Below are 26,786 nucleotides of genomic sequence, written 5' to 3'. Positions count from 1 at the left end.
GGGCGTGGGAACGCGCGGGAGGGCGCGGGCGGCTCCCCCGGAACTTTCCAAAACAAGCGGCCTCCCCCGGCGGCAAAAGTTTCCACGCTGGAGCCTGCCCAGCCGGTGGGGGGCCGGGAATGCAGCGACCCGCGGGGCCCCGGCTGGAGCCCGGTGGGAGGTGCGCGCGGACGCAGCCCCGGAGTCCGGTTGGCCCGAACTCTGCCCGGGACCCCTCGGCAGGCTGGTTGGGGGGACGGGGCCGGCCTCGGGGAGAAGCCTGCCGTGGGGGCGGGGACGGGCCGCGCAGCTGCCCAAGTAACTCGGCTTCCAGGCCCACATCGCAGCCCTGACCCCTGGACCCCTTAATCCCCGGCCTCAGGGCCGCCGCCCGCCCCCAAGCGTCCTTGGAGCCGGACTCTGGCCTGGACCCAGGGACGCGGGCCGGCTGCCCCCGGGGGGCTGTTCCAGGCGGCAGGACCCCCTGCGGGCGCTGGCCCGGCCCTGCCCCCCGCGCCCCACCCTGGCCCGGTCCCCTCGAACAAAACACTCGCCGCGGGGCGCGGGGCTGATTCGGCTGGAGCTTTATTAAACGGCTGAAAGGCAGCATCGACCCGTTCTGGCTCTGTTAAGAAAATATCGGGGCCTCAAGTCCGGCTGCGTTTCAATGTAACATTTTGGCAAAAGTGAAGAAAGTCTTGTAAACACCGACTCACTCCATGGCTCAAAGGCGGTCGAGGCGAGGCGAGGCAGGGAAGACGGTTCAATAACTTAGACCACATTCGGCGAGTGGGGGGGCGACAACTGGGGTAAAAGACGACCTGGGGGGTTGGCTGCCCGCCTTGCGGGGGCCAGGGCAGAGGCACCGAGCTCCCCAAGGTCGGAAACGCAGAAAAATACTTGGAATCTAGACGGATCCATTTCCCATCTTGGGGGCCAGCCCTGCCCTGCCCTGCCCTGCCCCGGGTGGGAGGGAGTCGACTTTGGGCAGCTCGTGGGGGGCGCCCGTGGCAAAGGAAAACAGCAGCTCTGGCACCTCGGCGCCCCTAACTCCTACTTCGGCCTTAGCCACGTAGCCTCTGGGGGCCCAGGCTTGCGTACCACGTGTGCGCACACTCGTCCCCCCAGCCACACACACACAAGACGCACGCGCACCACACACACATGCACAGCCACCATCTGGGGGGCTCCTACACTAGGCACAGGGACTAAGCAGCAGTTGGGGTGTCCGTGGAGCGTGTCCGGGCGCCTCCCCGCCGCGGCCAGGCCCTCCCTGAGTGCAGACAAGGCGCGTCCCGGGCCCCACAGCAGGCCGGTGGCACAGCAGCGAAGGGGGCAACTGGCAGCGGGGGCTAGGGCGGAGGGGGGGCCGGGCAGCTGTCTCGGGGCCAGGTGAGGCCCTGAAATAGCCCCAAGGCCCAGCTGTCCCGAGCCCCATCCCGGGCAGAGCACCCGCCACCTCTCACTGCAGGGGCGCAGGCCTCTGTGGGGGGTGGGGAAGGAAGTACAAAAAGGGGCGCTTCTTCCGTACAAAAATAGAAGGGGCGTCTGGGAGGTGGAGTCGGGAAGGGGCAAGTCTCAGAGTGAGAAGACGCCTGGGCGGGTAGGCGCCCAAGGGGCGCCATGGGCTGAGGGTGGCGGCTCCACTGGCCTCGCTGGCCCCACTGGCCCCGCTGGCCCCGCTGGCCCCACTGGCCCGGGCTCAGATGAACGTGTCTTCCTCGCATTTATTCTCGGTGGAGCCTCCCTGCAGGGCGGCCGAGCAGGCTGAGGCTGAGGCTGGGGCTGGGGCCGCGGGCCGGGGCTAGGGCCAGGCACGCAGCTGCCGCTGGTCGTAGTCCGCGATGAGGCGCTTGATGTGGGCCAGTTTGCTGTGCAGGTACTCGCAGCGCTGCTTCTCCTGGCTGTAGTTGGTGTTGGTCTGCGAGGGCGGGAGGACGGGTCAGGCCAGACCCAGGCAGAGTGGGCCCAGGGACATGGGGGTGCCCGGGTCAGGTGAGGCAGGGTAGAGGGAGTCAGAGGCACGGCTGTGGACTGGTGGGCGGAGGCTCTCACCTTCTTGATCTTTCGGTATTCCTGGAGGATCTGGCCGCGGGTGGTCTGCAAGGGAACAAAGGAGACAGAGGACAATGCCCAGGCGGGCTTGTGATAACCTGTGACCCCCCGCACAATGCTGGGCGGGCAGGGGCCGCACCTCATACTCAGCGGAGCCCTGAACCAGGCGGCGGAGCTCTGCGTCCAGCTGCGTGAATCGCCGCGTGACCAGCTCGATGCGCGCGTGCAGGCCGCGGTACTCGTTGTACTCGGCGTTGAAGTCGTTCTTGTAGCTCTGCCGCTGCTCCGAGCTCACGATGGGCGCGTACTTCCTGGGGACGGGAACCGGGACGGGGGCTCAGTGACTGGGTGCGGGGGTCCAGGGAAGGCTAGACCCAAGGGTCCTGGCACACTCACAGCAGGTAGTCGGGGGTCTCCGAGGTGGACGTAGGGATGGGGACGCTGGAGCTGCTGCTGCATGTCCCGTTGAACCCTGGGGGGGCAGAGGTGGCTGAACCCCAAGATCTCGGCAGGGCAGAGGCGGGCAGATGGGAGGTGCCCCAGGAAGCAAGGAGGGGACGGAGGGAGTCCCTCCTCCCTTCCACTCCCACACCGGCAGTACTGGGCTGGGCTCGGGACCTGACTTGGTAGGGACAGCTGTGTGGGGGCCTCAGCCGTGTGATGGGCATCCCTAGGTGCCTCCCAATGACCCGTAAGTCTCAGACCCAGGTATCCAGAGCTCAGCGACCCCCACAGGCCGATTCGAGGAGTAGAGTGGGGGTCGGGGCAGGGCCCAATGGCTGGGGAGCAGAGGGGCCCCCCATGCTTCCCCCGCAGCACACCCACCCGGGGCCTCGGGCGCCTGGGCCTGGGGCCTGTCCTCAGCCGCCCGCTCCTTGTCCTTGTCCTTGTGCTTCTTGGATTTCTTCTTGGCCTTGCTGCGGGGACCGTGGGGGCGGCTGGGGGCGGCACAGTCGGGGGGCAACGGGAGGCCAGGGTGCGCGGTGGGGGCAGGCGCCGTCGCGTCCCTCCGCTCCCGATTGGCGTCCCGCCCGTCGCGGCCGCTGTGGCCCAGGTCGTTGCTGACATCAGCCAGGGGGTCGTGGGTGCGCGGGGGCTCCAGGCGTGGGGGCAGGGGCGTGTCCAGGGCGCCCAGCGGGCCGGGCGTGGGCAGCAGGGCCTCCCGCCCGTTGGCGGCGGGCTGGGCTCTCTGGGCGAAGTGGGAGATCCGCGGCTTCTTGGGGGCCAGGGGGTCCGTGAAGTCGGGCGGCGGGGGCGGGGGCTGTTTCTGAGCCAAGGGGATAGATTCAGGGGAGCTCGCAGAGCCTGCGCCTGCCACACGGGGGCGCCCTGGGCCGGCTGGCCCGGCTGCAGGGCCAAGGCCACAGGCAGGGGGGGAGCCCCGGGGAAGGGGGCAGGAGGAAGGAGGGTGGGGCGGGGTCACAGAGACTGACCCTGGAGACCACTGCACCCCCACCCTGGGCCTGCTCCTACCTGTAGTGGGGAGGAGCGGCCATGCTCCCCAGTAGGGCTGGAGCTCAATTCTGCCCGTACAGCACTAGGGCCCTGCGGCTGACACAGCTTCCTGGAGGGAGAAGCAGAAAGGGGAGCTCACTGCGGACCCCCCGCTGCTGACCACACCCCACGCTGACCTCTCTGACCCCACTGGTACCCCACTGCCGACCTCTCTGACCCCACTGGTGACTTTACCTTACCGCTGACCTCTCTGATCCCCTTGGTGACCTGAGATCCCAATGCTGACCACTGACCCCACTGCTGAGCTCACTTCTGCCCGAGATGACTTCCATGCTATCCGCTTGTGACCCCAGTGCTGACCTGACTCTACTGGTGACCTCTGACCCCACTGGTGACCCTGTTGCAGATCTCACTGACCCCACAGCCAACTCCCCTGCTGACCCTACTCTACTTTTCCCCCCGTTTTTTTGGCTTTTGGGCCACACCTCGTGACGCTCAGGGGTTCCTCCTGGCTATGCACTCAGAAATCGTCCCTGGCTTGGGGGGACCATATGGGACGCCGGGGATCGAACTGCGGTTGACCATCCTAGGTTAGCACAGGCAAGGCAGATGCCTTACCAATTGCGCAACCACTCCGGGCCCCATCTACTTTTGACCTCTGACTCCACAGGTGACCCTCCTGCTGACCTACTCCTGCCTCTGAGAGGACTCCCATGCTGCTCCACTTCTGGAGGAGTTGCCCGCCCCAAGCCCTGCCCTCCCTGGCCAGCATGTCCCCGGCCCCAAGGCCCTACCTGACCAGCACACGTTTCAGCAGCTGCTGGTCGCCGTCAGAGTAGCCGGGCCAGTCCCGCTGCACGTCCCTGTAGGCGGTGTCCTTGAGCGTGCAGGTGCTGTCGCGCGCATCCACGTTGGCCAGCTGCTGCAGGAGGCCGTCCAGCGCGTCCCTGTCGGCCGCCACCAGCCCGTCCCTCTGCAGCCGCAGGAGCAGCTCGGCCTTGCGGTAGGGCCTCAGGGCCAGCAGGTGCAGCACACGGTCCCGCAGGGGCTTCTGGGCCACGATGCCAGCCCCACTCCGCCGCACAGTGCCCGCCAGGCTGGCAGGGGCCACCCGCTTGCGCGAAGGCGCGGGGTCCACTGCTCCAGGTGCCGGCTTCCGGAGTTGCACTCGCTTACCTGCAAAAGCAGGAAACTTGGGGGCCGGGCTAGGCTTCATGATAGGTGTGGCCAGGGATAGGGCGGGGCTCCGTTCTGGTACAGGAGGTTTGGGGCCTGGCCCAGCTCAGAGAGGGGGCAGAGCTCAGGGTCAGGCCACTTAAGCCAGGGTGGGTTGGGGCGGTGCTTAGGCACAGTGGGAAGGGCCCACCTCAGCTCCCCAAAACCCTGCATAGGGGCCACCCGGTGTCCCCAGGCTCCACGCTCACCAGCTGGCAGCCCCCAAATTCCCAACCCATGCCTGATGCCCCGGCCCCCCACTCACCCATGTAGCGGCCCCCCGGCTTGATGACAATGGCGCTGCGACTGCGGGTCTCCTCCTCTGCCTGCGCCAGGCTCTGCCGCGCCTTCTGGTACGAGTCGTCGGTGGCACACACGGTGATCTTGTCTTGGACACCACCCAGGCAGGAGAGCTGCTCATGCCCGTGGCTGCAAAGCGTAGGGAGGCCGTGAGCGGCGGGAGACCGTGGGGTGGGGAGGGCAGGGTCCCCGGAGCACGGCCCCCCCGCAGTGCCTCACCTGGACACATACTGCCGGACACAGTCGAAGCTGCCCTGCGGGCCATCGCGGCCCACACTGGAGAGGTAGAAGGAGAAGGTGCGTGCCTCAGATGGGCAGTCAGGCTGCGGGATGCAGATGTGCTAAGGGGGAGACGGTGGGGTGTCACACGGAGAATGGCAGGCTGGGCAGAGCTGGGTGAGGGGCTCGGGGTTCTGTCAGCAGAGAGCTGCGGGACCACCCCAGATTCCTGGGACAGCCTGGCTTTGCCCAGGGGACAGGGGGTGGGTGGGCCTGAGGACTGGAGCTAGGGCAGGGCAGGCCAGGCTGGGCTGGGGTGGGGTGGGGTGGGGTAGATGGGCTGGGGCTGGCAGGGCTGGCAGGGAAGGCCAGACATGGGCAGCAGAGGGCGCCCCACACCTGGACACAGACAGACCCAGAATGTTCCCCAAAGGGAGTAGGGACGCACCCCCTGGGAGCATTTCTGGGAGGGAGCCTGAGGGTCCCCAGTGCCAGTGTCGGGACACCCCGAGCAGAGGGAGACTCACCCCTTGGCTTCCTTGGAACTGGATGGACGGTTTCAGTGATCCAGAGCCCTGCAAGATGGCGAAGCGGGTGTCAGAGGTCCAGAGGATGGACTCCGGGCCTCAAAACAACACAGGACCAATGCTGGATGGGCCCAGCCTGAGGCTCCTGATGGGGGTATGTGTGTCCAGCCTTTCCCGGGCCATTGGGTGCTGAGGGTGGATGGTCAGGGCCTGGGCCGGACACAAGCTCACAGCTAGGCCATCCCTGCTCGGGCCCCTGGAGACCTCCGCCACTCTTCCAGACCCCCAGTTCATATGAGCTGGGCCAACAGGGGTGAGGCAGGGCCAGGTTAGGATCAGGGCAGGAGGAAAAATTGGGGTGTCGTTCTCCTGAGCCCAGCTGTTGGGGACCCCAAGTCATATCCTGGAAAACCAGTGTCACCTGGAGGAGCAGGGACAGCAGCCATAGCCTGGACCTTCCACCTGGCTGGGTGACTAAGGGGCACCCACCGCGCCCCAGGGTGCCACAAGGCTGGCTGGCGCGGCTCCCCACACACACAGGGCAGGGAATGCCTGCTTCCCTGGGGAAATTGAGGCAGGGCCCCTGAACTGTCAGCGGGAGGGGCAGAGGGTGCCTGAAAAAAGCCAGGTTCTGAGATCGGAGCTGGCTAGGGAAGCCAGCCCCGATGGGCCCGAGGTGTGGGGGTCCCCACAGGGCAGCAAGAACGCTGGGCGGTGCGGAGGACAGGCCAACACGTTCCCTATCTCAGGTGACTGGACTGTGGGAGACCTGAGCGACCTCAGCCTCTCAGCAAAGGGTGACGGCAGCGGGGAGCGCTGTGGGCCTGGTTCTGCCCACCATACACAGGACTGTCACCCCCAAACCAGGAGGCCTTCCCGCTCAGGAGGCTACAGAGTCTGGTCCTGGGCAGGCAGAAGGTCAGATGGAAGAGGGTCACAGGCCCCTCAGCGGGACATAGAAGTGAGGGGCAGAGGCGGGAGGACAGGGAGGAGGGAGAGCAGGGGAGATGGGAAGAAGGAGGGAGAAGGAAGAGAGGAGGAACAGGGGAAGAGCAGGGGGAAGAGGGAGCAGAAGCAGGGGAAGAGAGAGCACAGGGCAGAGGCCCTCAGGACTCCTCCTGAGATGAGGTCACGCGCTGTGGGGACGGTGACCTCTGGCCTGGGCTGAGTCACAGAGGTGGATGAGAGGCAGCGCCGTCTACACCGCCCACAGCAGAGAGGCAGGAAACAGGCATAGCTTGGGGGGGGGGGGCACATCACAGGCACTGCCATCGAACAGTCTCAGGGTGGTCCCAGCGCAGTCAGTGACAAACCCCCTGACACACAGAAGACACGGGCCACACACTGAGAGACAGACTTGAACATAGACACACGACACGCATTGGCTCAGTCCCCACTGACACCCCCGGCTGCTCCCTCACTAACGCCCAAATCCCAACTCCTGTCATGTCCTGGGGACCCTGAAGTCAGTGGGGGAGATGGTAAGTTAGGGCCCCCTGCCACTGGAGCTGCCCCTGACACAGCTGCATTGAAAAATGAGCCACCCCACCCCACCCCAGGGCCCCCCAAACACAGTAGAGCACTCCATCCCAAACATACCCCCCCCCGCACATTTCCCCAGGCCCTCACGTACCCGTGGGTCCCCCCGAAACGGGCCCTGACCACAGAGGAGTCTTAGGCTGGGAATGTTTGTCACCCCACTGCCCAGTGTCCCCCAGAGGTGTCCCCAGAGGCCTTCGGCGAGACTGCCCAGGGGTGCAGATCTGGAGTGGGGTGGAGGGATGTGGAGAAACCCAGGGGGACATGAGGGGATTGTGAGGAGGGGATATGGGGTGACATGACAGTAGTGGGGAAATATAAGAGCACTGGCAGTACACCCACATTCCCGCAGGGAAAAGGAGGTTCAGGGTCCTGAGGGCTTCGGGAGGGGAAGGTCCTGGCCAAACCTCTCAGGGTGGAACCCAGGCCCCACCGACACTCCCCAGGGCCCCACAGGCTGTGGGCCTCCTCTAGGCAGGCCACCCCACTGCGCAAGAGGAAGGAGCAGGCCTCCTGTCAGGCCCTCCCGTCCCACCGGTAGATTCTGGGGAGCCTTCCTGTCCGTGCCACCCAGGATTCACAAGGCAAAACAAACAGCTGCGCTGGGCACAGGGTCCTGGCGCCCCTCCGGGAAGAGGAAACCGGAGCCCAGCAGAACCCTTGGCCCGACTTGCCTCTCCTGCTTGGGCAAAGGCAGCCGCCGGGCCTGGCCAGACTGGGGCCGGGCGAGGATCGAGGGTCGGGTGGGGGGCCCCCAGGATCTGACAGGGTGCCAGGGCGAAGCTCCCGCCACCCCTGTCGCGAGGGGGCCCTGCCAAGAGGGTGTCGCCGTCACCCCGCTTTAAAAATAGCCGCGGGTGCGCTGGACGCGGGCGGGCCTTCCGGGAGGCCCCGGCTCGCCGCCAGCCCCGGCACCGGCACCAGCACCGGGCGGCCAGGTACCAAGTCCACCTGGGCCGGGGCTCGGGGCTGGGTGGGTGGGGAGGGAGGGACAGCCCAGCCAGGCTCGGCGCGGACCCCTCGGGTGGCTCTACCCGCCACCAAGGGCTGCCCGTCCTACCCGGAGGGGTCCCCCGGGACGGCAGGGGCGTAGGGACGCGCCCACCCGGCCCAGCCCGGGGCGCAAATTCCGGGCTGAGCGCAGGAAGGAGCCGCCGCATACCTGCCCGCTTACTGTGCGCCCGCCGGGCCCGCGCCGCCTCCGAAGCCCCGCAGACCCCGGGAGCCCGGGCCCGGTGCGGGGTGCCCAGGACAGCCAGGGGCCCGCGGGAGGGCTCCCCCGGGGCGCGGGGACGCCAGGGCGGAGCTGCCAGGCGCGGGGCAGCCTCAGCTGCGGGACCCCAGCGCGGAGCCGCCCCGAGGTGGGGGACCCCGGGGGGCCCCGACACCCCGAGAGCCCCGGCGCCCCGCCCCGCCGAGGGAGGCCCCGCCGAGGACCCCGGAGCTGCCGGAAGTGCGGGCAGCGCGGCCGCCCCGGGCCCGCCAGGTGCCAGGTGAGCCGGGGAGGGGCCGGGCCCCCGGCCGGGCCGCGGGGCGCTCACCTGGCAGGCGCGGTAGCTCTCGAAGGCGCGCAGGGCGCTGTCGGTGAGCTTCACGTGCAGCAGCGACACCCGCGGGCCCGCGCCCGGCCGCCCGCACGCCAGCCCGTAGCTCCGAGCCTCCTTCAGCGCCGCCATCTTGCGCCCGTCGCCGCGGCCGCCGCCGCCTGCGCTCACGCCCCGCCCCGCCCCGCCGCCCGCCGACGCGCTGCATTATTCATGAGGGCGTGCCGGCCACGCCCCCGAAACGGGCCAATCAGCGCCGCTGACGAGGAGCCGGGCGGGAGTCCGGCTCCCTAGGCCACGCCCTCTTCCGGGTTCGGCCGCGGGCTCGATTATTCAAGACACGCCCACTCCTTGACCACCCGGAGTGGCGTCCGGCGGGTGGGGACCCCGCCTCCCCTCCCGAAGCCGCTTCCGCGCTCAAACCCCGCCCCCTAAGCCCCGCCCCGTGGATGCATTATTATTCATCAGCCTGACTCAGCCTGGCGCTCGCGTTAGACCCCGCCCCTCAAGCCGCTGACGCGAGGCGTTCTTTTGGAGGCTTCCTCCACACTTCCGTCTTTGGTTTCCGTGCGGCGCCGCGGAGGGCGTGGAGGGGCGGGGCCTGCGCGGAGCACGTGGCCGGGCGGGGCCGGCGGCTCGTGCCCAGCTGTGGGGGCGTGGTCATGCAAATTGACGGTCGCCCCGGGGCGTCCCTTAAGGTGGGAGGGCGGAATTCCCCGCAGCAGGAACATTTTCGAGAAGCAGAGACTTTGAAGAGAAGAACTCGCTGGGAATTTTGGAAGAGAAGAAACAGCTGCATTGCCGGGTCCTGAGGGATCGTGGTCGGTCGCCCCGGGGCCACTCCCCGGCTTCCTAGGACAGCCCTAAGGAAGGCTGGACACCCAGGGAGCACTAGCCGGGGACTAGTGGAGGAGCTCAGGCTGTCCTCTCAGCATTCAATGGGGGCACATGGTGACAGCAGAACTTTCTCCTCAAACCTGCCAGTCAAGTGGCCCAGATCCCTGAGCTGGCCATAACCACGCAGCAGAATGGTCATTTCACAGAATTAAATCTTGGGGAGTTGGAGGTAGTGCAGGGCTTAAGTGCAGGCATCAAGGTCCCCGGGAACTCATGACCATGTCGCCCAAGCCCCACCAGGAGTGACCACTGAGAGCAAAAGCTGCTCCCCATAAATGTAAAACCAAGAGATAAATCTTGAGGCCAGAAGGACAGTCAAGCACAGAGGGTCAGTGTTAGGCCTCACTCAGACACCCTCGGTTTACGCCTGGATCCCAAAGGGTCCCCAGAGCACAGCCAGAAGTGATTCCTGAGCGCAGAGCCAGGACTGAGCCCTGAGCACTGCTGGTGTAGTAGCCAAAAATAAAACATAAGACCAATGAACCTCACTTATCATAGGCAGCCCGGAGTGATAGTTGCTTCGTACAAGGAAATCCGGGTTCAATACCTGGCATCTCACGGGTCCCCAAGCACTGCCAGGAATGAGCCCTGAGCACTGCAGGGTGTGGCCCAAAAACCAAAAAAACATTCTTTAAGAGTCACCATTTTCCATTTTCAGCGAACAATTAATTCAGGGACACACAGTACGTTGCCTGTGCGATGCAGCCACCCCCTCATTCTAGAACATTTCACCTCGCTCAAAGGCGTCCCAAAGCCATGCACAACCACCCCATCTTCCTCCCCCAGCTCAACAGTTGCACATGTGGCTGAGGGGCTGCTGTGAAAGGGTCTGATGGTTCTCCAGGGGGGTTCTGGCTCACGGGGGTCTGGCCGGGCCCTGCTGACCACGGCCTAACACTCTTTTCCCTAGTTGGCTTATTTCCTCTTTTTTAGGACTTTGCTTGTAGGGTGCAGAAGCTTCTTCCCCTTTGGGGTCCGTATGGACAGGCACCCCCATTCAGCCCAGCGCTGACCCTGGACATCCCCGCCCACCTCTGCGTCTCCAGATGGGGGCCAGCCGGGCTGGCTCTTCCTTGGCCCTGGAGGGGAAAGTGGCCCCGTGTGCAGGAAGTGGAGTCATTTTCCGTCTCTGCTTCTCTGATCCTCTGTGATAGCAGGAAAGAGGCCGGAGGGGGTTGGTGCGGCCAGCTCAGCTCAGCTCCAGGCCTTTATGGACTGATGGGCAGGGCCCAAGACCTGGGCTCTACTTTACGATGCAAGTGAATGCCAGCACCCAAACCAGGAATAGCTACTAAGCCTGGACCCTTAAAATCAATGAGAGTGGGAGGGTTTGGAGCAAGAGCACCGCGGGGAGGGCATCCCATAGGGTCCTCCAACCACTGCCAAGAGTAATTTCTGAGCACAGAGCCAGGAGAAACCTGAGCGCCAACGGGTGTGGTCCAAAAAAAAACAAACAAACCAACAAAAACAAATATAAATAGGGGCCGGAGAGATAGCATGAAGGTTAGGCGTTTGCCTTTCATGCAAAAGGACGGTAGTTTGAATTCCAGCTTCCCATAAGGTCCCTGAGCCTGCCAGGAGCGATTTCTGATCCTGGAGCCAGGAGTAACCCCTGGGCGCTTCTGGGTGTGACCGAAAATCAAAAAAAAAAAAAAACTGAGATGGATGCGGTGGGGACTGGCAGGGACACCGATGCGGATGTAGATACCAAGCCCCCTTCTCATTTCCTTGTCTGTCCCCAGGCCACAGCCCTGTCCAGGGCATCTGACCTCACTCACGGCTACAAGGAAGGTGCCAACACGAGCCTGAACTGGTCGGAGCCGGAGCTCCAGGTCGCAGGGCAGCTGGCTGTGTGGCTCAAAGAATGTCATACGACCCCGGGGCCAGGGCTGCAGGTCCAAGGTCCCACTTTCCTGCATCCTGGTTTGGAAGCTCCTCCTGCTCTGCTTGGGACGTGGGGTCACTCCTGGTAGATCCTGGGAGCCGCTGGGATCGATTCGGGCCTCCTGTGTCTCAGAGCCCAGAGAAAACTACGCAGGCTACAGACCCGCCAAGTGTCTGGCCCCTGGGGCGATAGGACAGGCCTGGGATACACTAGAGGCTGCCACCTTGGGTCCTCCAGGCCTGGAGGGGATCACAAGGACACAGGGTAGGACGATCAGAGACTCTGCCGACCACCATACAGGTCCTGCTCCACATTGGGTCATAGAGCCCAGTGGAGTACAGACCCAAACAGGCATCAGCATGCCCCTCGCACAAACCTGTCACCTACTCAGTGTCATCCTGCCCACTTGGCCCCATGTGAAGTGACCCTGAATAGAGACCAGAGCCACGAGCAACAAAGAAGGTTCTAAGGGCCGGAGAGATAGCATGGAGGTAAGGTGTTTGCCTTGCGTGCAGAAGGTCGGTGGTTCGAATCCGGGCATCCCATATAGTCCCCTGAGCCTGCCAGGAGCGATTTCGGAGTAATCCCTGAGCACTGCCGGGCGTGACTCAAAAACCAAAAAAAAAAAAAAGAAGGTTCTAGAAAGGAGTGTGCGTGGGAGACTTTATTTCATCTGGACAGAGGGAGGGCAGCAGGCGGGGAAGGAGGGACAGGCGCTGAGCAGCTGGGGAAGGGGATAAGGGGGCTCCTCCCTGGCTGGGTAGGGAAGGGGAAACTGAGGCCAGCCCCCAGTGGGACCTCATGGGCAGGTGCTGGGCAGGGGGGTCTGTGAGCAGAGGTGGCGGCTCCCCGGCCTACCTGCGTCTCCCCTCGGTGGGCCTCTGTCCTTCCCCCTTGCTGGGCTGCATAACCCCACACAGACCTGGCTGCCTGCCCCCAGAGGATGGGCTCGGGCACAGAGGGCAGGGGCAGGGGGCTGGGGCGTCAGGGAGCGTGGGGAGGGGTCCGCGGTGTGCAGAGGGGCAGCGGGGCCACCTGGGAGGTCAGTTTCGGGCAGCGATGACCACAGACAGCGCCACGCCCCCCAGGGCAACAGCGGTGGCCCCGAACAGCCACTTCCAGGGGATGGACTGTGGGTAGAGAAACGCAGGGGTTAAAGACTGTGGACCCAGCACCCCAAGGACATCAGCCCCCAAGCAGATCCTATTCCAGGTGGCGGGGCCTCCAGCAAACTCCTCTTCCCACATCGAAACCCAAGCCAGATTGTCCATTGCTTGGGTACACCTCCCCTTCACCGTCCACTCCACCCTGCACCACTCAGCAGGGTTTCATCCTCTGCTCAGGGCCTCTCTCCAACCAGGAGTGAGCAACAAAGAGCACAGTTAAGGAGCATCCTCCGAGTACCACAGTTGGGGAGACTGTCAAACTGTACATGAGCCTGGAGGCTGCGCCCCTCCCGAAAATACCCACCTAGGGCCTGTCTCTAAGAGACCTGTCCAGTCCCATAAACATATTCGAGGCCCCGCCCCTAGGAGACGAATCCAATCCCAGCCCAGAAGCACCTGTCCAGGCTCCGCCTCTAGCAGAGACCCCAGCCAATCCCACGCCAAAAGAACAAGCCAGGGGCCGCCCCTCCCGAGGCCCCGCCCACTCACCCAGGCACCCTTGCCCTGGCACTTAGCGGGCAGCCGGCTGGGGTTGCCCAGCATCTTGCGGTACAGCGCTGTCTCTGTGCTCCGCTGCGCCGCATGCTTCTTCACCAGCTTCGAGAGCTCCGCGTGGATCGTCTGGGGGGTCAGGAAGTTGCAGCAGTGCCCAGGGCCAGCAGTGACACCTTCCAGGGGGCTAGGACTCTGACACCCTGTTAGCCCCTGTCCCAGAGGGAGCCCATGGAGGGGGCCAGATGGAAAGTTCTAGAAGGAAGGTGGGCAGCCTGGCACAGGACCCTGGGAGGCAGTGGGGAGCCTGAAGGTGCTGGCAGGCAGGGCGGGGACCTCACCTTGTTGGATGGTTCCAGCTTGAGAGCAGCCCGCAGGATGGGGATGGCCTCACTGTATTCTCCCTGCTGTGCCAGGACCTGGGGATGGGCATAGCTCAGCTCAGGCCCTGGGGACATCCCGGGAGGCACTGCTCTGCTGGCTTGGGCTACCTTCAGGAGCACCCCTGAAAGCTCAGTGTGGCCCCAGCCGCCTGCCCTTTCCCATCAGGATCCTTTCCTTCAGGACCCAGCCATAAGAGCTGGCGATGGAGCTGGGTGAAGGGCCGGGGTGGGGGGCTCGGACTCCCACCAGCAAAATTGGGGATGGGGGCCACATCGGGGTGCCGGAGAGGAATAGAAGAGGAGCTCCAACATCCCGCCCACTGTGTCTCAACATCACCCCTGAGCTGCGTCAGAGGTTCCTGAGCCACGCCACGGTGTGAGCACAGAGCAGTGAGAACCCAAAGCTATGAACCCGCCTCTGGCCTCGAGCCGCTGCCCGGAGGTGAGAACCCGGTGAGGAGGACAGATGGGGACCAGATGGAGGGCGCCCCAGAACCTTCCCCACCACTAAGCTGGGACGCCCACCTTGCCCTTGCGGAACAGAGCCTTGATGTTGTCCGGCTGGTGCTCCAGCACCAGGCTGCAGGAACGCAGGGCCGCGCGGTAGTGGTCCAGCTTCAGCTGCGAGGCTGCCAGGTTGTTGAGACACTTGACCTTGAGCTGCAAAAGCTCCTCCTCCTCCTCCAGGCTCATGTCCACTGCAAAGGGCCAGGCCGGGGGTCAGCGCCCAGCGGAGAGGCCGGGAGGGCCTGCCCGGCTCCCCCACCTGCCGGCCCCTCTGCTCACCTTTGGCGCTGGAGGTGATGGCCTTGATGGCCAGGTCGTAGGAGTTGGCGGCCAGCACGAAGTCGGCCCGCTGGTAGTGCGCGTTCCCGCACTCTCGCTTGCGGTTGGCCAGGGCCACGCGCTCCTGGCCCGAGAGCAGCTCCAGGTCAGGGGCGTCCACCGCCGTCTTCAGGGTCACCTCCAGACACAGGGCCGCGTGCGGGGGGATGTAGGGGCTCCGGCTGAGGGGTGCCGGGGCAGGGCGGGCAGCATCAGCACCCCACTCCGGTGGCGATCCCCACCCTCCCACCCCGTCACCCGGCTCACCTGCCCTGCGGGCCGTAGCAGTACTTGGAGTCAGCGGTGACCATCGCCGTCTCGCCCACGTCCATGAGCGGCACGCTGAGGTCCAGGGCCTGCCGGGGCAGGGAGGTTCAGTGGTGAGGGGTCAGGAAGTTGCCCTCCATATCTGTCTCCTGTCCCCGAGATGCCCACCTGGATGACGTCGCAATCGCCCAGCGTAAAGAGCAGCTCAGGCTCGTCCTGCACGCGGGTCCCATTCTCCAGGGCCGTCTGCAGTCGCACCGTCACCAGCTGGCCCTTGGAGGGGCGACTGGAGCCTGGTGGGCCGGGGACGAGCGTTTTCTTCCTCAGCAGCCCGTTCCCTGTAGCCGGGACACAGCATGTCAGCGCGGGGGCCAGTTCAGGTCAAGAGTGGGGTTCTGGGGTCAGTTCTTGGGGATAGTAGGGAGGATGGGATGGGGGACACGGACACTGGCCTTCATATGACTAACCCGGGTTCAATTCCCAGCAGCACACCTGGACCCCTGAGCATGCCCAAGGTGATTCCTAAGAATTGAGTCAGGAATGATCCTGAGCCAGGAGTCAGTCTTTTTTGTTTTGGTTTGGTTTTTGGGCCACATCCGGTAGCACTCAGGGGTTACTCCTGCCTCTAAGCTCAGAAATCGCTCCTGGCAGGCATGGGGGACCATATGGGATGCCAGGATTCAAACCAATGTTGGTCCTGGGTTGGTCGCTTGCAAGGCAAACACCCTATCACTGTGCTATCTTTCCGGTCCCACGAGTTAGTTTTAAGCACTGATTGGTTGAGCCCCAAAATAAATAAAATCTCCTATTTTTTTTTTTAATTTCTGGGCCACACCCGGTGAAGCTTAGGGGTTACTCCTGGCTATTCGCTCAGAAATTGGTCCTGGCTAGGGGGACCATATGGGATGCCAGGGGATCAAACTCTGGTCTGTACTGAGTCAGCTGCATGCAAGGCAAACACCCTACCACTGTGTCATGGCTCTGGAGCCCTCCCTTTTATTTTTTGGTTTGGAAGCCACACCTGGCAGCACTCAGGGGTAACTCCTGGTTTTGCACTGAGGTATCGGTCCTGGTGATGCTTGGGGGACCCTATGGGATGCCCGGGATCGAACTCGGGTCGGCTGCGTGCAAGGCAAATGCCCTACTAGCTGTGCTTTTGCTCCAGCCCATAAAATGCCTTTCTTTTTTTTTTTGGTTTTTGGGTCACACCCGGCAGTGCTCAAGGGTTATTTCTGGTTCTACACTCAGAAATCGCCCCTGGCAGGCACGGGGACCATATGAGATGCTGGGATTCAAATTACCATCCTTCTTCATTCAAGGCAAACGCCTTACCTCCATGCTATCTCTCCGGCCCCAAAATGCCATTGTTAAAAAGAAAAAAAGAAAGGACCAGAGGCAGCACAGCAAGGAGGGCGTTTGCCTTGCACGAAGCCAACCTGAATTTGATCCCTGACATTCCATAGGGTGCTCAGACCATTGCTAGAAGTGATCCCTGAGCACCACTATGTGCGGCCTCCAAATACCCCCATCAATAAGAAGAAAGAACCGAGGCTGTGCTGGTCAGTCCTGCTCACCCCTCATCCCTGCCAGAAAGGCAAATACAGCACATCCAAGCTGGGCTGGGCCTTGGCCTCAGAGGCGGGGGACATGCCTGGCATGGATGGGCTCCAGGCATCTGGCACTGTGCTTGCTGTGTCCTGGTGCTGGAACCCGCGAGCACTGCCCAGCATGACCATGACCCATGCCCCGGATTGACCCCCGCAACTGAGGAACACAAATCAATCCAGGATCTGAGATTCGTTCTCAACCAAAGATGGGCAGAAGGGAGGGGCCCAGGAGGACCAAAGACAGGCACGGTGACCCCCATCCCCAGGTAGGTAAGCAACAGGGGGAGGCAGGACAGACATGGGGGGCTTAGGGGATGCTGGAAACAGACACACACACACACACCCTAACCCTGCGGATACTACACACCTGGATCCCCCCCAGATCCCAGTACAGCACAGGGGTGTCAGGCACAGCTACCCTGCAGGACAGTGCCTTGATCTTGTCACCTATGATCCCAGCTGGCCATCCTGGCCCATGACCTCTGACCCTGCGGTGACCCTTGACCCGGTGACCCATTCCCCGCAGCCCAGGTCTTTTTTTTTTTTTTTTTTTTTTTTTTTTGGGCCACACCCGGTAACGCTCAGGGGTTACTCCTGGCTATGCGCTCAGAAGTCGCTCCTGGCTTGGGGGACCATATGGGACGCCGGGGGATCGAACCGCGGTCCGTCTCCTAGGCTAGCGCAGGTAAGGCAGGCACCTTACCTCCAGCGCCACCGCCCGGCCCAAAGCTAGATTACAGTTCATTTTTTTTTTTTTTTTTGGTTTTTGTTTTTGGGCCACACCCTGTGAGGCTCAGGGGTTACTCCTGGCTATGCGCTCAGAAGTTGCTCCTGGCTTCTTGGGGGACCATATGGGATGCCGGGGGATCGAACCGCGGTCGGTCCTAGGCTAGCGCAGGCAAGTCAGGCACATTACCTCCAGCGCCACCGCCTGGCCCCTTGCAGCCCAGGTCTTACCCAGGATGTCCAGCCACTCATCTGGGGCCGGGGCCGGCTCAGGCTCAGGTTCGGGCTCAGCCAGGAACTCTCGGGCCAGAGCACCCGGTGGCTCGTCCTCCAGCAGGTCTGGGCTCCCGACGTCCAGCAGGGGTGGCAGGTCACTCTCCTCTCCGTCCTCCTCGTCCTCCTCCTCGTCCTCGGCCTCCACGTCCTCCACCCCATCCAGCACCTCGAAATCCTCAGCCAGAGGGACCCCGGCCGGTAGCGGGGCTGTGGGCTCCGGGCCTGTGGCCGAGGGCTCCGCACAGGACGCCATGGCGCTCGGGGATCGGCCCTGCGGGGGGCACAAAACAAGGGGCATTAGGGTGAGGAGGGCACCAGGTACCAGGAATCCTGCCCGGCCACTGACTCTTAATGCCGTGAGTGAGGGTTTCCGGGGCAGAAAGGGAAACTGAGGCCCAGCCAATGGTTAAGTCCCAGGTCACCAGCCAGAGGGTCCCCAAGTGGGGTAGAGGAGTTTGAGTCTGGGACAGGAGAAAGAGGAGGAGAGGGGAAGGGGGAATGCTCGAGGATCTTGGCACCGCTGGGCTTCGGGCCACTGACCCCAGGCCGGGCCAGCCTCCAGCCGGACACCGCCGGGCCGGGCACCCCAAGCCGGGCAGCTTCCACCTTCCAGCACCCACCCGTGTTCATGCCCACCCTTCACTGCAGCCCTGGCAAGGCTGGGGACCCCTCTCCCGTCCTCTCTGGCCCGGCCCAAGCCTAGCTGACTCGAACCTGAGCCCAGGCCGCAGGTGTTTTGGGGGGATACCCCCACAGGCCCAGGCCTGCACCCCGCCCGCCCCCACCGCCCCCCACAACCCCATCCAGCGCCGCCCCCAGCCCCACCGGCTCCCCCACGCCCTGAGCTCGCTGTCTACACCTGAGGTCCCAGGTCCCCGTACCCCGACACCAGGGGACCCATCCGGGCCTGGACCCCCAGACCCCACCCCCGGCGACCCCCGGAACCCAGGGCGCCCCTCGCGGGGATGACGCCACCACGGAGGCCCCCGATCTCCGCGACCCCCTGGGGGACCCCAAAGCGCAAAGGCTGAGCAGAGGGAGCCGCCCCCGGAGCCCCCCAGGACTGCGCCCCCCGAGGGGACCCCGACCCCGGCCGTCCCCCGGCCGCCCCCGCGCCCCTCGGCCCGCCCCGCGGCCTCCGCCTCGCCCGCCGCGCTGCCCCGCAACCCGGCCCGGCCTCCCGGCGCCCCCGACACGTGCCTGCGGCTCCGCGACCCCCGCCCGGGGTCCTGCGCCCCCTCCCCGCCCCCAGCCGCGGCCGCCGCGCCTCGGGAACCTGGCTCCGGCGCAGGCCCCGCCCCGGGCGCCCATTGGCCGCCGCCGCGGGAAGCGCAGCGCTCATTGGCCGGCGCGTCCGTCCGTCTGCGGGAGGCCCCGCCCTCTTCCTGCTTGGCTCGGCGGACGTTCTTAAAGGGGCCGCGGCCTCCGCTGCCAGCCCGGGCGGAGGCGGGGTTGGGGGACTGGGGGTCGGGGGCTCGCCTTCCCCCCAACGTGTACACAGACACACACACACACACACACACACACGAACGTCCCCGCTGCTCGTCTGTAACTCGGGAGTGACATGGCCCCCGTGCCCCGTTTCCCAGGTTTTCTCTGGTTCTCCCAGGCTGCAGGAAGGAAATTCTGGACCTTGGGGTCACCACCACCTGGTAGCCGGCTGCGGGCGGGATCTGGACCCCAGCCCAGGGGCGCTCAGGACCCGCCGGAGCCAGCCGCCCCACTACCCACTGCAAGTGCCCAGGTGTCCCGGCGGCGAGGAGCTCACCAGGCTTGTGCGTGCCAGGGCCGGGCGCACCCGCGCCTTCTGCCACTGCGCGATAAGGTGCCCCGGCCTGGCGGGCCCCGAGCTGGAGGGCCCTCTGGACCTGGTTTCGAATCTGGGGTTTGCTCTGAGTCCACCCTGCCTGCTTCCTGCCCTTCCTGGTAGCCCCGTCTTCCCAGCCCTCGCCCCCTGTCCCTACCCCTCCACTGTGCTCCATCCTGGGGAGAGAGAACTTTGGTCCTCGCCGCCCTTTTGGGGAGTCCAGGCAGGAGAGAGGGTGGGCGGGACGCTGGCCCTGGGACCTGGGACCTGTCACCTCTTACAAAAAGTCCTCTGGGAAGTCTTCCCTGGTGTGCTTGATCCCGCACTTCCTGACCCTTGCCTGGCCCCCTACTCTCATTTCACTCACGCTTACTTTTGCTCTGTCCTAGAAGACCCCCCGCAAAGAGGATCCTCCAAAAAAAATGGCCTACACATTGGAAACCTTTTAGGGGGCCACCATAAGGAAGGCTGAGTGTGGGTGAGGGGCAGTGATTCCGAAAAAACTGTCCCATCACGAGTTAGGGCAGGGTAAGGGGGAGGTCACAGAACTTCTGGCTGGTGCCCAAATTTATCTCTGGCCCTTAAGACATCCTCAAACACAGTCCTGGGTCTTCCACACTCATTTATTATTCATGGACACTGCAGCTGCTCTCTTGTAGGAACAGAAATCCCACCTTCTTACCTCCCCCCCCCCCAATTTCTAGGTGGACATGGCCAAACATGCTCGCCTTTGCTCCATCCCCACCCTGCAACTGCCAGAGCAATTCTGCCCTGCAAGCTGCATGTTTGCCTTTCCCTGAGAGATCTTCTCCATCCTGCTCTTTGAACTGAGGCATTTGACATTTTTTTGAGCTGGCGTATCTGACAGTGCTGGGGAGACCAGACACAATGGGTGGAGTCAGCCACACTTCAAGTAAACACCTTATCAGCTGTACTATCACTCAGGCCCTTATAAAATTATTAATATTTAAACAGCGGACCAGGACTGGAGCAATAGTGAGGCTCCGCTTAGCATACAGCTGACTGGGGTTCAGTCCCCGGCATCCCATATGGTCTCTGGAGCCCACCAGGAGTAATTCCTGGGTACAGATGCAGGAATAAGCCGTGAGCACTGCCAGGTGTGGGCCCAAAGCAAAATTAATTTAAGTTAACGTCTGCGTGTTGTTCTCAGTGTCTTACTTTAAATCCTAAATCCATTGCCTAATACAACAGTGGCAAGTGAAATGTGGCACACAGTCTTCTGCGCAATCAAGGTTAACGTCACCAATAAGGACACAGCAATCGCCGAGCCAGCCAGCCCGGTCTCCCGGGAGTCCATCCTGGGAATAAACTAACACTGATGGAACCCAAAGTACAAAGGTCGGATGGTAGCTCTTGGCTCAGCGGGAGAGGAGGAGTGGCCTTGCAAGGGGTGGGGAGGGAGGCTCTGGGTTCAATCCCCAGCACCAGACACTAATAATAATAATAATTAATAGGAGAGCGGGAGGGCGCTTGTCTTGCAATAAGTCAGCTGGGTTCAATCTACAACATCCCATTAGTGTCCTCCAAGTCCTAAACTCTGGGTTTAGCCCTAAACCTAATCCCTGAACTCAGAGCCAGGAGTAACCACTGAGTACTGCCAGGTATGTCCCCCCCCAATAAAACAAGAATAAAAGTATATATACATTAAAAAAAAAAAAACTCTAGGGGCCGGCGAGATGGCGCTGGAGGTAAGGTGTCTGTCTTGCAAGCGCTAGCCAAGGAAGGACCACAGTTCGATCCTCCAGCTTTCCATATGGTCCCCCCAAGCCAGGGGCAATTTCTGAGCGCTTAGCAGGTGTAACCCCTGAGCATCAAGTGGGTGTGGCCCGAAAAACTAAAAACAAACAACAAAAAACTCTAAACAGCAACAAAAATACCCAAAAATTAATTCTGAAAAACAGATAAAAATTTAAAGAGGACTGAAAGAGTTAAAGATACGCCAAATAAGTCCAAAATCAGTGAGAAAGGGGCCCGGAGAGATAGCACAGCGGTGTTTGCTTTGCAAGCAGCCGATCCAGGACCAAAGGTGGTTGGTTCGAATCCCGGTGTCCCATATGGTCCCCCGTGCCTGCCAGGAGCTATTTCTGAGCAGACAGCCAGGAGTAACCCCTGAGCACCACCGGGTGTGGACCAAAAATCAAAAAAAAAAAAAATCAGTGAGAAAGATAAAAAGGCCATAGTAGGACTCAATGAAACAGGTACTGGGTCCAGATCGGTCAGGAAAAAAGGATGGGGTACCAGAGTGGAGGGGCGATAAGAACAGCCCTAAATGCACAAGGGGATTCTACAAAAGACCCCGGCGCGACCCAAAATAAGAGAGTCCCTAAGGGCAGAGCGATGACTTCCAAGATGTGGTACCAGCCAGACTCTTTGATCCCCAAACCCAGGATGTCTTTCGGTTTTCCCCATCACTTCCAGCCCGCCGAGTGATGGGGAGGGGGAAATTCCAGCTCGTCAATGTGCGCAGGCGCGACATCAGCCACGTGATTGGCTGCTCTGTGTGTGACGCAGGCGCGTTGTGAAGCGAGCGCGGCGCCGGGGGCGGGGTCTCCCGGCACGGCGGCTGCGTGGTGACGTCAGAGCGGCGCCGGCGCCATTCTCCCGGAAGCGCGAAGCAAGGCCGCCAGATGTGCAGGTGCCGCGGCGGGCGCCGGGGCGAGCGCGGGGTGGGCCGCGCCCGGGGGCTGCGGCGGGGCAGGCCGGGCCGGGGAGGAGCCGCTCGCGCCTTCCGGGGCCCGTTTCTCCGCGCGCACGCCCGAGTGCTTCCACCCCGCCCTCCCCGTGCCCCGTGGACGCGGAAGCTCCCGGCCCATCCGTATCCGGGGCGCGGGAGTCGGGGTCTCCCTTTTGGGGCCACTCGGGTCTCTCCCCCGAGAGTCCGTCAGGGGCCCCGTTGGGCCGGATGCGCTGTCCGAGGAGCCGGGTGGAGGGGCAGCCCCGCGGGAGGACCCGGGGCCGGACAAAGCCCCTGCGCGGAGCAACGGGAGAGGCCCCCCAATGTCTCTTTGCACCTCGGACCCGCACCCCGGCTCCCCACGATCCCTTTGCAGGGACCCCTCAGCCCCCGTGTGCCTGTCACTTCTCCAAAAGGGAGAAGGAGCAGGGATGGATGGATGGGGCCACTGTCCAAGGTCACACGGCACACCCCTCACCGCTGGCCTACCTACCCTCCCGTCACCCCATGGTGTTTGTTGACTGCAGAGCCCTCGCAGGCTCCTCTGCACGCACGCAGCTAGGGGAACGGGCCAGCAGTCAGTCAGCCATGACTTCCTTGTGGAGGCATCTGGGAAGATGCATATGCATGTCTTGGTGCACGCAGTATGCGTGCTTGTATTCAGACTTCTGCTTCCATGAATTCATCCTCTTTATACTTGAATTTGATTGTATTTGGTTGGTGGAAAGTCATTCTCTAGGCCCTACACACACACACACACACACACACACACACACACACACACACACACACACACACACACACACACACACACACACACACACACAATAGGGGAGAGATCCCGGGACTCCAAGCATAGTTGAGGTCATCCGTAGGGTTTTCTCCGTGGTGTTGGGGGACCAGAGTCCCACTGAGGAATATTTCTAAATGCGAGTTTATTTTATGGAAGAAAACCTATATTTGGGCTCCCCTCCTTTGCTCCCAGGTGACCCTTAGGGTCTGAACTCTATGGTTTCAGAGCAACTGGGGTGTCTGAGCCACCCTCCCTTGGGGAGACTTGCTTGGGGTTTGGGGATGCAGGGTTTTTTTTGTTTGTTTGTTTGTTTGTTTGTTTGTTTGTTTTTTTTACCAAGACCCTGGACTCTTGCTCCTCATTTTAGGCTCAGAATGATGTAACCCAGGGTTAGGGCGGTGCCTGCTGAGCTTTAGACGTAGGGGTCCCCAGATTTTTCCTGACCCTGTGTTTGAGCTATCTGGGCTTTCTGATTTGGGGGTCATTTCTGGCTAATGGGGGGGGGTTAATGCTGACTTGGATAGGCCCAGGATCATCTTTATGGCACCCGTTTTCCATTTTGTAATTTGACTTTCTCATTTTTGGGATATCACAACCAGCACTGCTCAGGGTTTAGCTCCTCATTCTGTGCTCAGGAACCACTCCTGGTAATGCACAGGATCCTGTGGAATGCTGGGGATCAAACCCAGGTCAGCCACCTGGAAGATAAGTGCCCTCCCCTCTCTGCTCTCCCTCTCCCCAACCATCTTTTATTTGGGGGGATGTACCTCCTGAGGATGTGGTTCTGCAGGGCCCACCAGTGATACGGTTCCAGGGGTCCCTCAGCAGTGCTGGGGAGCTCCATGGCTACACTAGGATCCTGGTGTCACCAGACCTAGATCAGCGCTGCCTGACTTGCCTGACTGGCTTCCAGTGCCAGGCTGTGGGCATCCCTAGGGACAAGATGGTGCTCCCTGCCTGATGGTGGGGTCACTTGCCTGCCAGGAAACTTGGGGGCCAGCAGCCCCAACGCTGCTCTCCCCTCCACGGGATGGGTTTCTGGTTGGTCCTGGGAAGAGCTGGACTAAGAGGTCCAAGGAAGGCTGGCGCAGCTCTGGGACCATGGATCCCTGTGTGGAGACATGATCAGTAACCTGGTGTGGAGTGGCCCTGGGGCAGGAGTGGACTGGGAGTGCATACCCCATGACCTACAGTTCCCCAAGTCCTGATGCCCGCCTCCCCCCTATCAGACAGCGGAGGAGGAGGAAGACATGGACCCGCCGGACTCGGCCTCGAGGGTTTTCTGCAGCCGCATCCTGAGCATGGTGAATGCAGAGGACGTGAACGCCATCATCCTGGCCCAGAAGAACATGTGAGCTCTGCCCCCGGCCCAGCAAATGCCAAGAGATAAGGACGGACAGAGGCACTGGGCAGGGGTGGGCGATTGCCTTTCTTACACGCAAGAGGTTCCCATTAGGTCTCCAGAGCACTGAGCCGGGAGTAAGCCCCCAGCACTTCCAGGCTGAATATCTGACCTCAAACTTGGGCCTGGACACCGAAGCAGGGGCACCGGGGACCCAGAGCGCCCCCTGCCTTTCCCAGTGTCTGCCAGAAAAGGCCGGTGGCGCTCAGTGTGTAGGGTTTGGGGATTGGCAAGGAGTTGGCAGGAGGCATCTTGGCGCCCCAGGCCCACTCCTGGACCCCTCTCCCCGAAGGCTCGACCGCTTTGAGAAGACCAACGAAATGCTGGTCAACTTCAACAGCCTGTCGAGCGCTCGTCTGCAGCACATGAGTGAGCGCTTCCTGCAGCACACGCGCGTGCTGGTGGAGCTGCGGCGGGACCTGGATAGCATCTTCCGTCGCATCCGGTAGGTGCTGGGGCCACGGGAGCAAAAGGGGGGTGCACGATTGCATGAGCGTTTTGAGCCTCAGAGGCCAGGCGAACCGGCCGCGTGGCTTCCGGGTCCCTTTTCCCATCCGAGTAGCTGGGCCCTGGGGTCGCAGTGCACGGTACGCCCTGCCTACTTCTGGGAGACAGAGTCACGGGGCTTCCTGGACCTTTTCTGAGCGTGCATTTGGGAAGTGACAGAACGCTACACCCAGGGACTTGGGTTCAAGACACTCCTGGCATCTGGAATCCCCTTATAAGGGCATGTCTTTTGTGGGTGCCCTGCCTGGTGCAGACGGAGCCTCTGACAAAGCTGTGATCCTCAGAATTAGGTGCCTGTTTAGTTAGGTAGGTTTCGTGTGACCTCCCTGAATTCCTGGGAATGGACTCAGTCTGGATGGGCCATGCAGGATGGGCTGGATGAGTGCTGGGAGCTTCCCCAAAAAGAGTTTGGGTTGCTTTTGTTTCGGGGCCACACCCTGCAGCACTCTTGGGGTTACAGTTACTCCTGGCAGGCTTGCTGTATCCTGTGGGATACCGGGGATCGAATCTGGGTTTGTCACGTGAACAAACGACTTCCCCACTGTGCTTTTGCTCCGGTCCCAACCGGAGGGGCTGGTTTGGGCAGTGGAAGTGAGGCAGTAAAGGTGTTGGGATGCTACCCACTAGAGCTAAGCCCCCCACTTTCCCTCCTACAGGACACTGAAAGGGAAGCTGAGTAAGCAGCACCCCGAGGCATTCAGCCGTAAGTATTGGGGGTAGGGTGTTCGTTTTCGGGGAGTCTCGGCCCCACCAGCCCCTAGACAAACCTGGTCCCTTCCCACAGATATCCGGGAGGCCAGCTTCCTGGAGGACGAGGATGAGGACCTGGTCCCCCCCAGCACCACCACCACCATCGCCACATCGGAGCAGAGCACGGGCTCATGTGACACCAGTCCCGCCACTGTCTCGCCCTCGCTCAGCCCCGGCTTCGAGGACCTGTCGCACGCCCGGCCCGGCTCCCCTGCCATCAACGGCCGCAGCCCCACTGGTCGGGACTCAGAGGACGAGGATGAGGCGCTAGGCCAGTAACCTGACCTCACGCCCAGCAACTCTGCCCCCTGCTTCTGCCATCCACCTTCTTCCTGGGGTGCTTCCCTCCTAGCCCTCGAGAGCATCTTTCCTGTGGGCTCTGCCCCCAAGTTCCAGCTGGATGCTCCAGAGGCGGCCCACTTGGCCTGGCGGGGACTCCAGGTGGACCAGCCTCAGCCCCCACTACCCGCACTCACTAATGAAGGCCACCTGCCCCTGCTCCCCATGTCCCTCTGTGAGAATGCGGGCTCCTTTCCTCAGCCCCTGGGTCCAGAATGTGGCCGTGCAGTTGGGGGGACCCAGGACTGGGTCAGCCACCAGATCCCGAGGCTGCTGGGCCCAGGGTGCCCGAGGGCCCCACTGGCCCCAGGTCAACATGAGAAAGAGTTCAAGGGAGTATTTTTGTACCCAATGTTTACAGATGCTGGTGGGAAGTTACCAATAAAGAACTGCATTACTAAACCCACAAGGGAGCCAGCAAAGCCGGGGCATGGGGGGCCGCCAAGGCGGGGCATGTCAGGGTGGAAGACAGCGATTACTTATCAGGGTGCCTAGCAGCTAAGCCATGGGCACATTCTTTTCCTGCTTGTCTCCACTTTCCCCTGGGGAGCCATTCTCTGGGCCTCCCTGGGGAAGTAGGGCCAGGGTCTCCACGTAACTCCGGAGCACACATTTTGTGGGGGAGTTTTTGGGCCACTCGTAGTGACAATCAGGAATTACTACAGTCCCTGCACTCAGAAATAACTCCTGGCAGATGCCGGGGATCGAACCCAGGTTGGCTTGGTGCAGCGTGACTGTGCTCCCGGCTGTACTCCACTCCCAGAGCACTCTACAATTAACACCGTGCTGGTGGCTGTCGCCCCTACCCAGGCACCAAAGAGAAAGGTGTCTGGGTCAGTGCGGGTGGTACCAGTGCCCAGCCCTTCACTTCCTCACTATCCTCCGTGATCGAACTCCGCAGGCCGTTCCTGAGCTCCAGCTTTCTGGGCCAATGCAGCGACTTCGGCTCCACCTTCTCTAGTCCGCAGGCCCTGGCTCAGGTGCCCTGGGGCCAAGCAGCTGGTACAAGGCTAGTGACAGCACAGCCCCAGAAGGCCTGATCAGCCTCCAGGACCCCAGACCTTGGCCCCAGGGCCCCTTACAACCACACAAACACACTCTCCAGGAGCCAAGCATGCGTCGCCCCGAAGCTGGTC

The 26,786-nt window shown here is 62.6% G+C and overlaps 3 protein-coding genes across 5 annotated transcripts; 1 reads left to right on the top strand and 2 right to left on the bottom strand.

Moving 5' to 3' along the window:
- Nucleotides 1-1,668: 1,668 nt before the first annotated feature.
- On the bottom strand, nt 1,669-8,974 carry ELL (elongation factor for RNA polymerase II). Its single transcript, XM_049787754.1, has 11 exons — nt 8,831-8,974; nt 5,751-5,798; nt 5,224-5,345; nt 4,970-5,133; nt 4,284-4,665; nt 3,508-3,598; nt 2,856-3,295; nt 2,431-2,538; nt 2,174-2,345; nt 2,035-2,079; nt 1,669-1,900 (listed from the first exon to the last, which is right to left on the bottom strand). The coding sequence occupies exons 1-11, from the start codon at nt 8,963-8,965 to the stop codon at nt 1,784-1,786; spliced, it is 1,824 nt and encodes a 607-aa protein (XP_049643711.1). The 5' UTR covers nt 8,966-8,974; the 3' UTR covers nt 1,669-1,783.
- Nucleotides 8,975-12,264: 3,290 nt separating this feature from the next.
- FKBP8 (FKBP prolyl isomerase 8) lies at nt 12,265-18,640 on the bottom strand. Its single transcript, XM_049787711.1, has 9 exons — nt 18,558-18,640; nt 17,313-17,628; nt 14,917-15,086; nt 14,749-14,837; nt 14,443-14,663; nt 14,182-14,354; nt 13,615-13,692; nt 13,271-13,402; nt 12,265-12,745 (listed from the first exon to the last, which is right to left on the bottom strand). Exons 2-9 carry the CDS (start codon nt 17,608-17,610, stop codon nt 12,659-12,661), a joined length of 1,248 nt encoding a protein of 415 aa, XP_049643668.1. The 5' UTR covers nt 17,611-17,628; nt 18,558-18,640; the 3' UTR covers nt 12,265-12,658.
- A 3,137-nt stretch (nt 18,641-21,777) lies between these two features.
- On the top strand, nt 21,778-26,059 carry KXD1 (KxDL motif containing 1). Of its 3 annotated transcripts, none has more exons than XM_049787735.1 (5): nt 21,778-21,820; nt 23,882-24,003; nt 24,347-24,499; nt 25,218-25,264; nt 25,346-26,059. In XM_049787735.1, exons 2-5 carry the CDS (start codon nt 23,903-23,905, stop codon nt 25,588-25,590), a joined length of 546 nt encoding a protein of 181 aa, XP_049643692.1. In that variant the 5' UTR covers nt 21,778-21,820; nt 23,882-23,902; the 3' UTR covers nt 25,591-26,059. The 3 variants fall into 3 exon arrangements, with proteins under 3 accessions (XP_049643692.1, XP_049643693.1, XP_049643691.1); XM_049787736.1 differs by having other exon boundaries at nt 21,785-21,820; nt 23,879-24,003; XM_049787734.1 differs by lacking the exon at nt 21,778-21,820 and adding an exon at nt 23,268-23,341.
- Nucleotides 26,060-26,786: the final 727 nt, after the last annotated feature.

Source organism: Suncus etruscus, chromosome 15 (assembly GCF_024139225.1).
Source record: "Suncus etruscus isolate mSunEtr1 chromosome 15, mSunEtr1.pri.cur, whole genome shotgun sequence".
NCBI classification, from domain to species: domain Eukaryota; kingdom Metazoa; phylum Chordata; class Mammalia; order Eulipotyphla; family Soricidae; genus Suncus; species Suncus etruscus.
Note: the sequence above shows the minus strand (reverse complement) of the source record. Positions and strands in the feature narration are given on the sequence as shown.

Excerpts from the sequence above, each read along its gene's own strand:
- KXD1 (XM_049787734.1), top strand. The coding sequence starts at position 23,303 with ATGCACAGGATCCTGTGGAATGCTGGGGATCAAACCCAG. Across the intron at positions 23,342-23,881 it reads ATGCTGGGGATCAAACCCAG|ACAGCGGAGGAGGAGGAAGA; the intron begins GTCAGCCACCTG and ends CCCCCCTATCAG. Across the intron at positions 24,004-24,346 it reads ATCCTGGCCCAGAAGAACAT|GCTCGACCGCTTTGAGAAGA; the intron begins GTGAGCTCTGCC and ends CTCTCCCCGAAG.
- ELL (XM_049787754.1), bottom strand. The coding sequence starts at position 8,965 with ATGGCGGCGCTGAAGGAGGCTCGGAGCTACGGGCTGGCGTGCGGGCGG. Across the intron at positions 5,346-5,750 it reads AGTTCCAAGGAAGCCAAGGG|CACATCTGCATCCCGCAGCC; the intron begins GTGAGTCTCCCT and ends TCTCCCCCTTAG. Across the intron at positions 3,599-4,283 it reads CTGAAACGTGTGCTGGTCAG|GAAGCTGTGTCAGCCGCAGG; the intron begins GTAGGGCCTTGG and ends TTCTCCCTCCAG.
- FKBP8 (XM_049787711.1), bottom strand. The coding sequence starts at position 17,610 with ATGGCGTCCTGTGCGGAGCCCTCGGCCACAGGCCCGGAGCCCACAGCC. Across the intron at positions 13,693-14,181 it reads CTCTGTTCCGCAAGGGCAAG|GTCCTGGCACAGCAGGGAGA; the intron begins GTGGGCGTCCCA and ends GCCCATCCCCAG. Across the intron at positions 12,746-13,270 it reads GCCAGGGCAAGGGTGCCTGG|TCCATCCCCTGGAAGTGGCT; the intron begins GTGAGTGGGCGG and ends CTCTACCCACAG.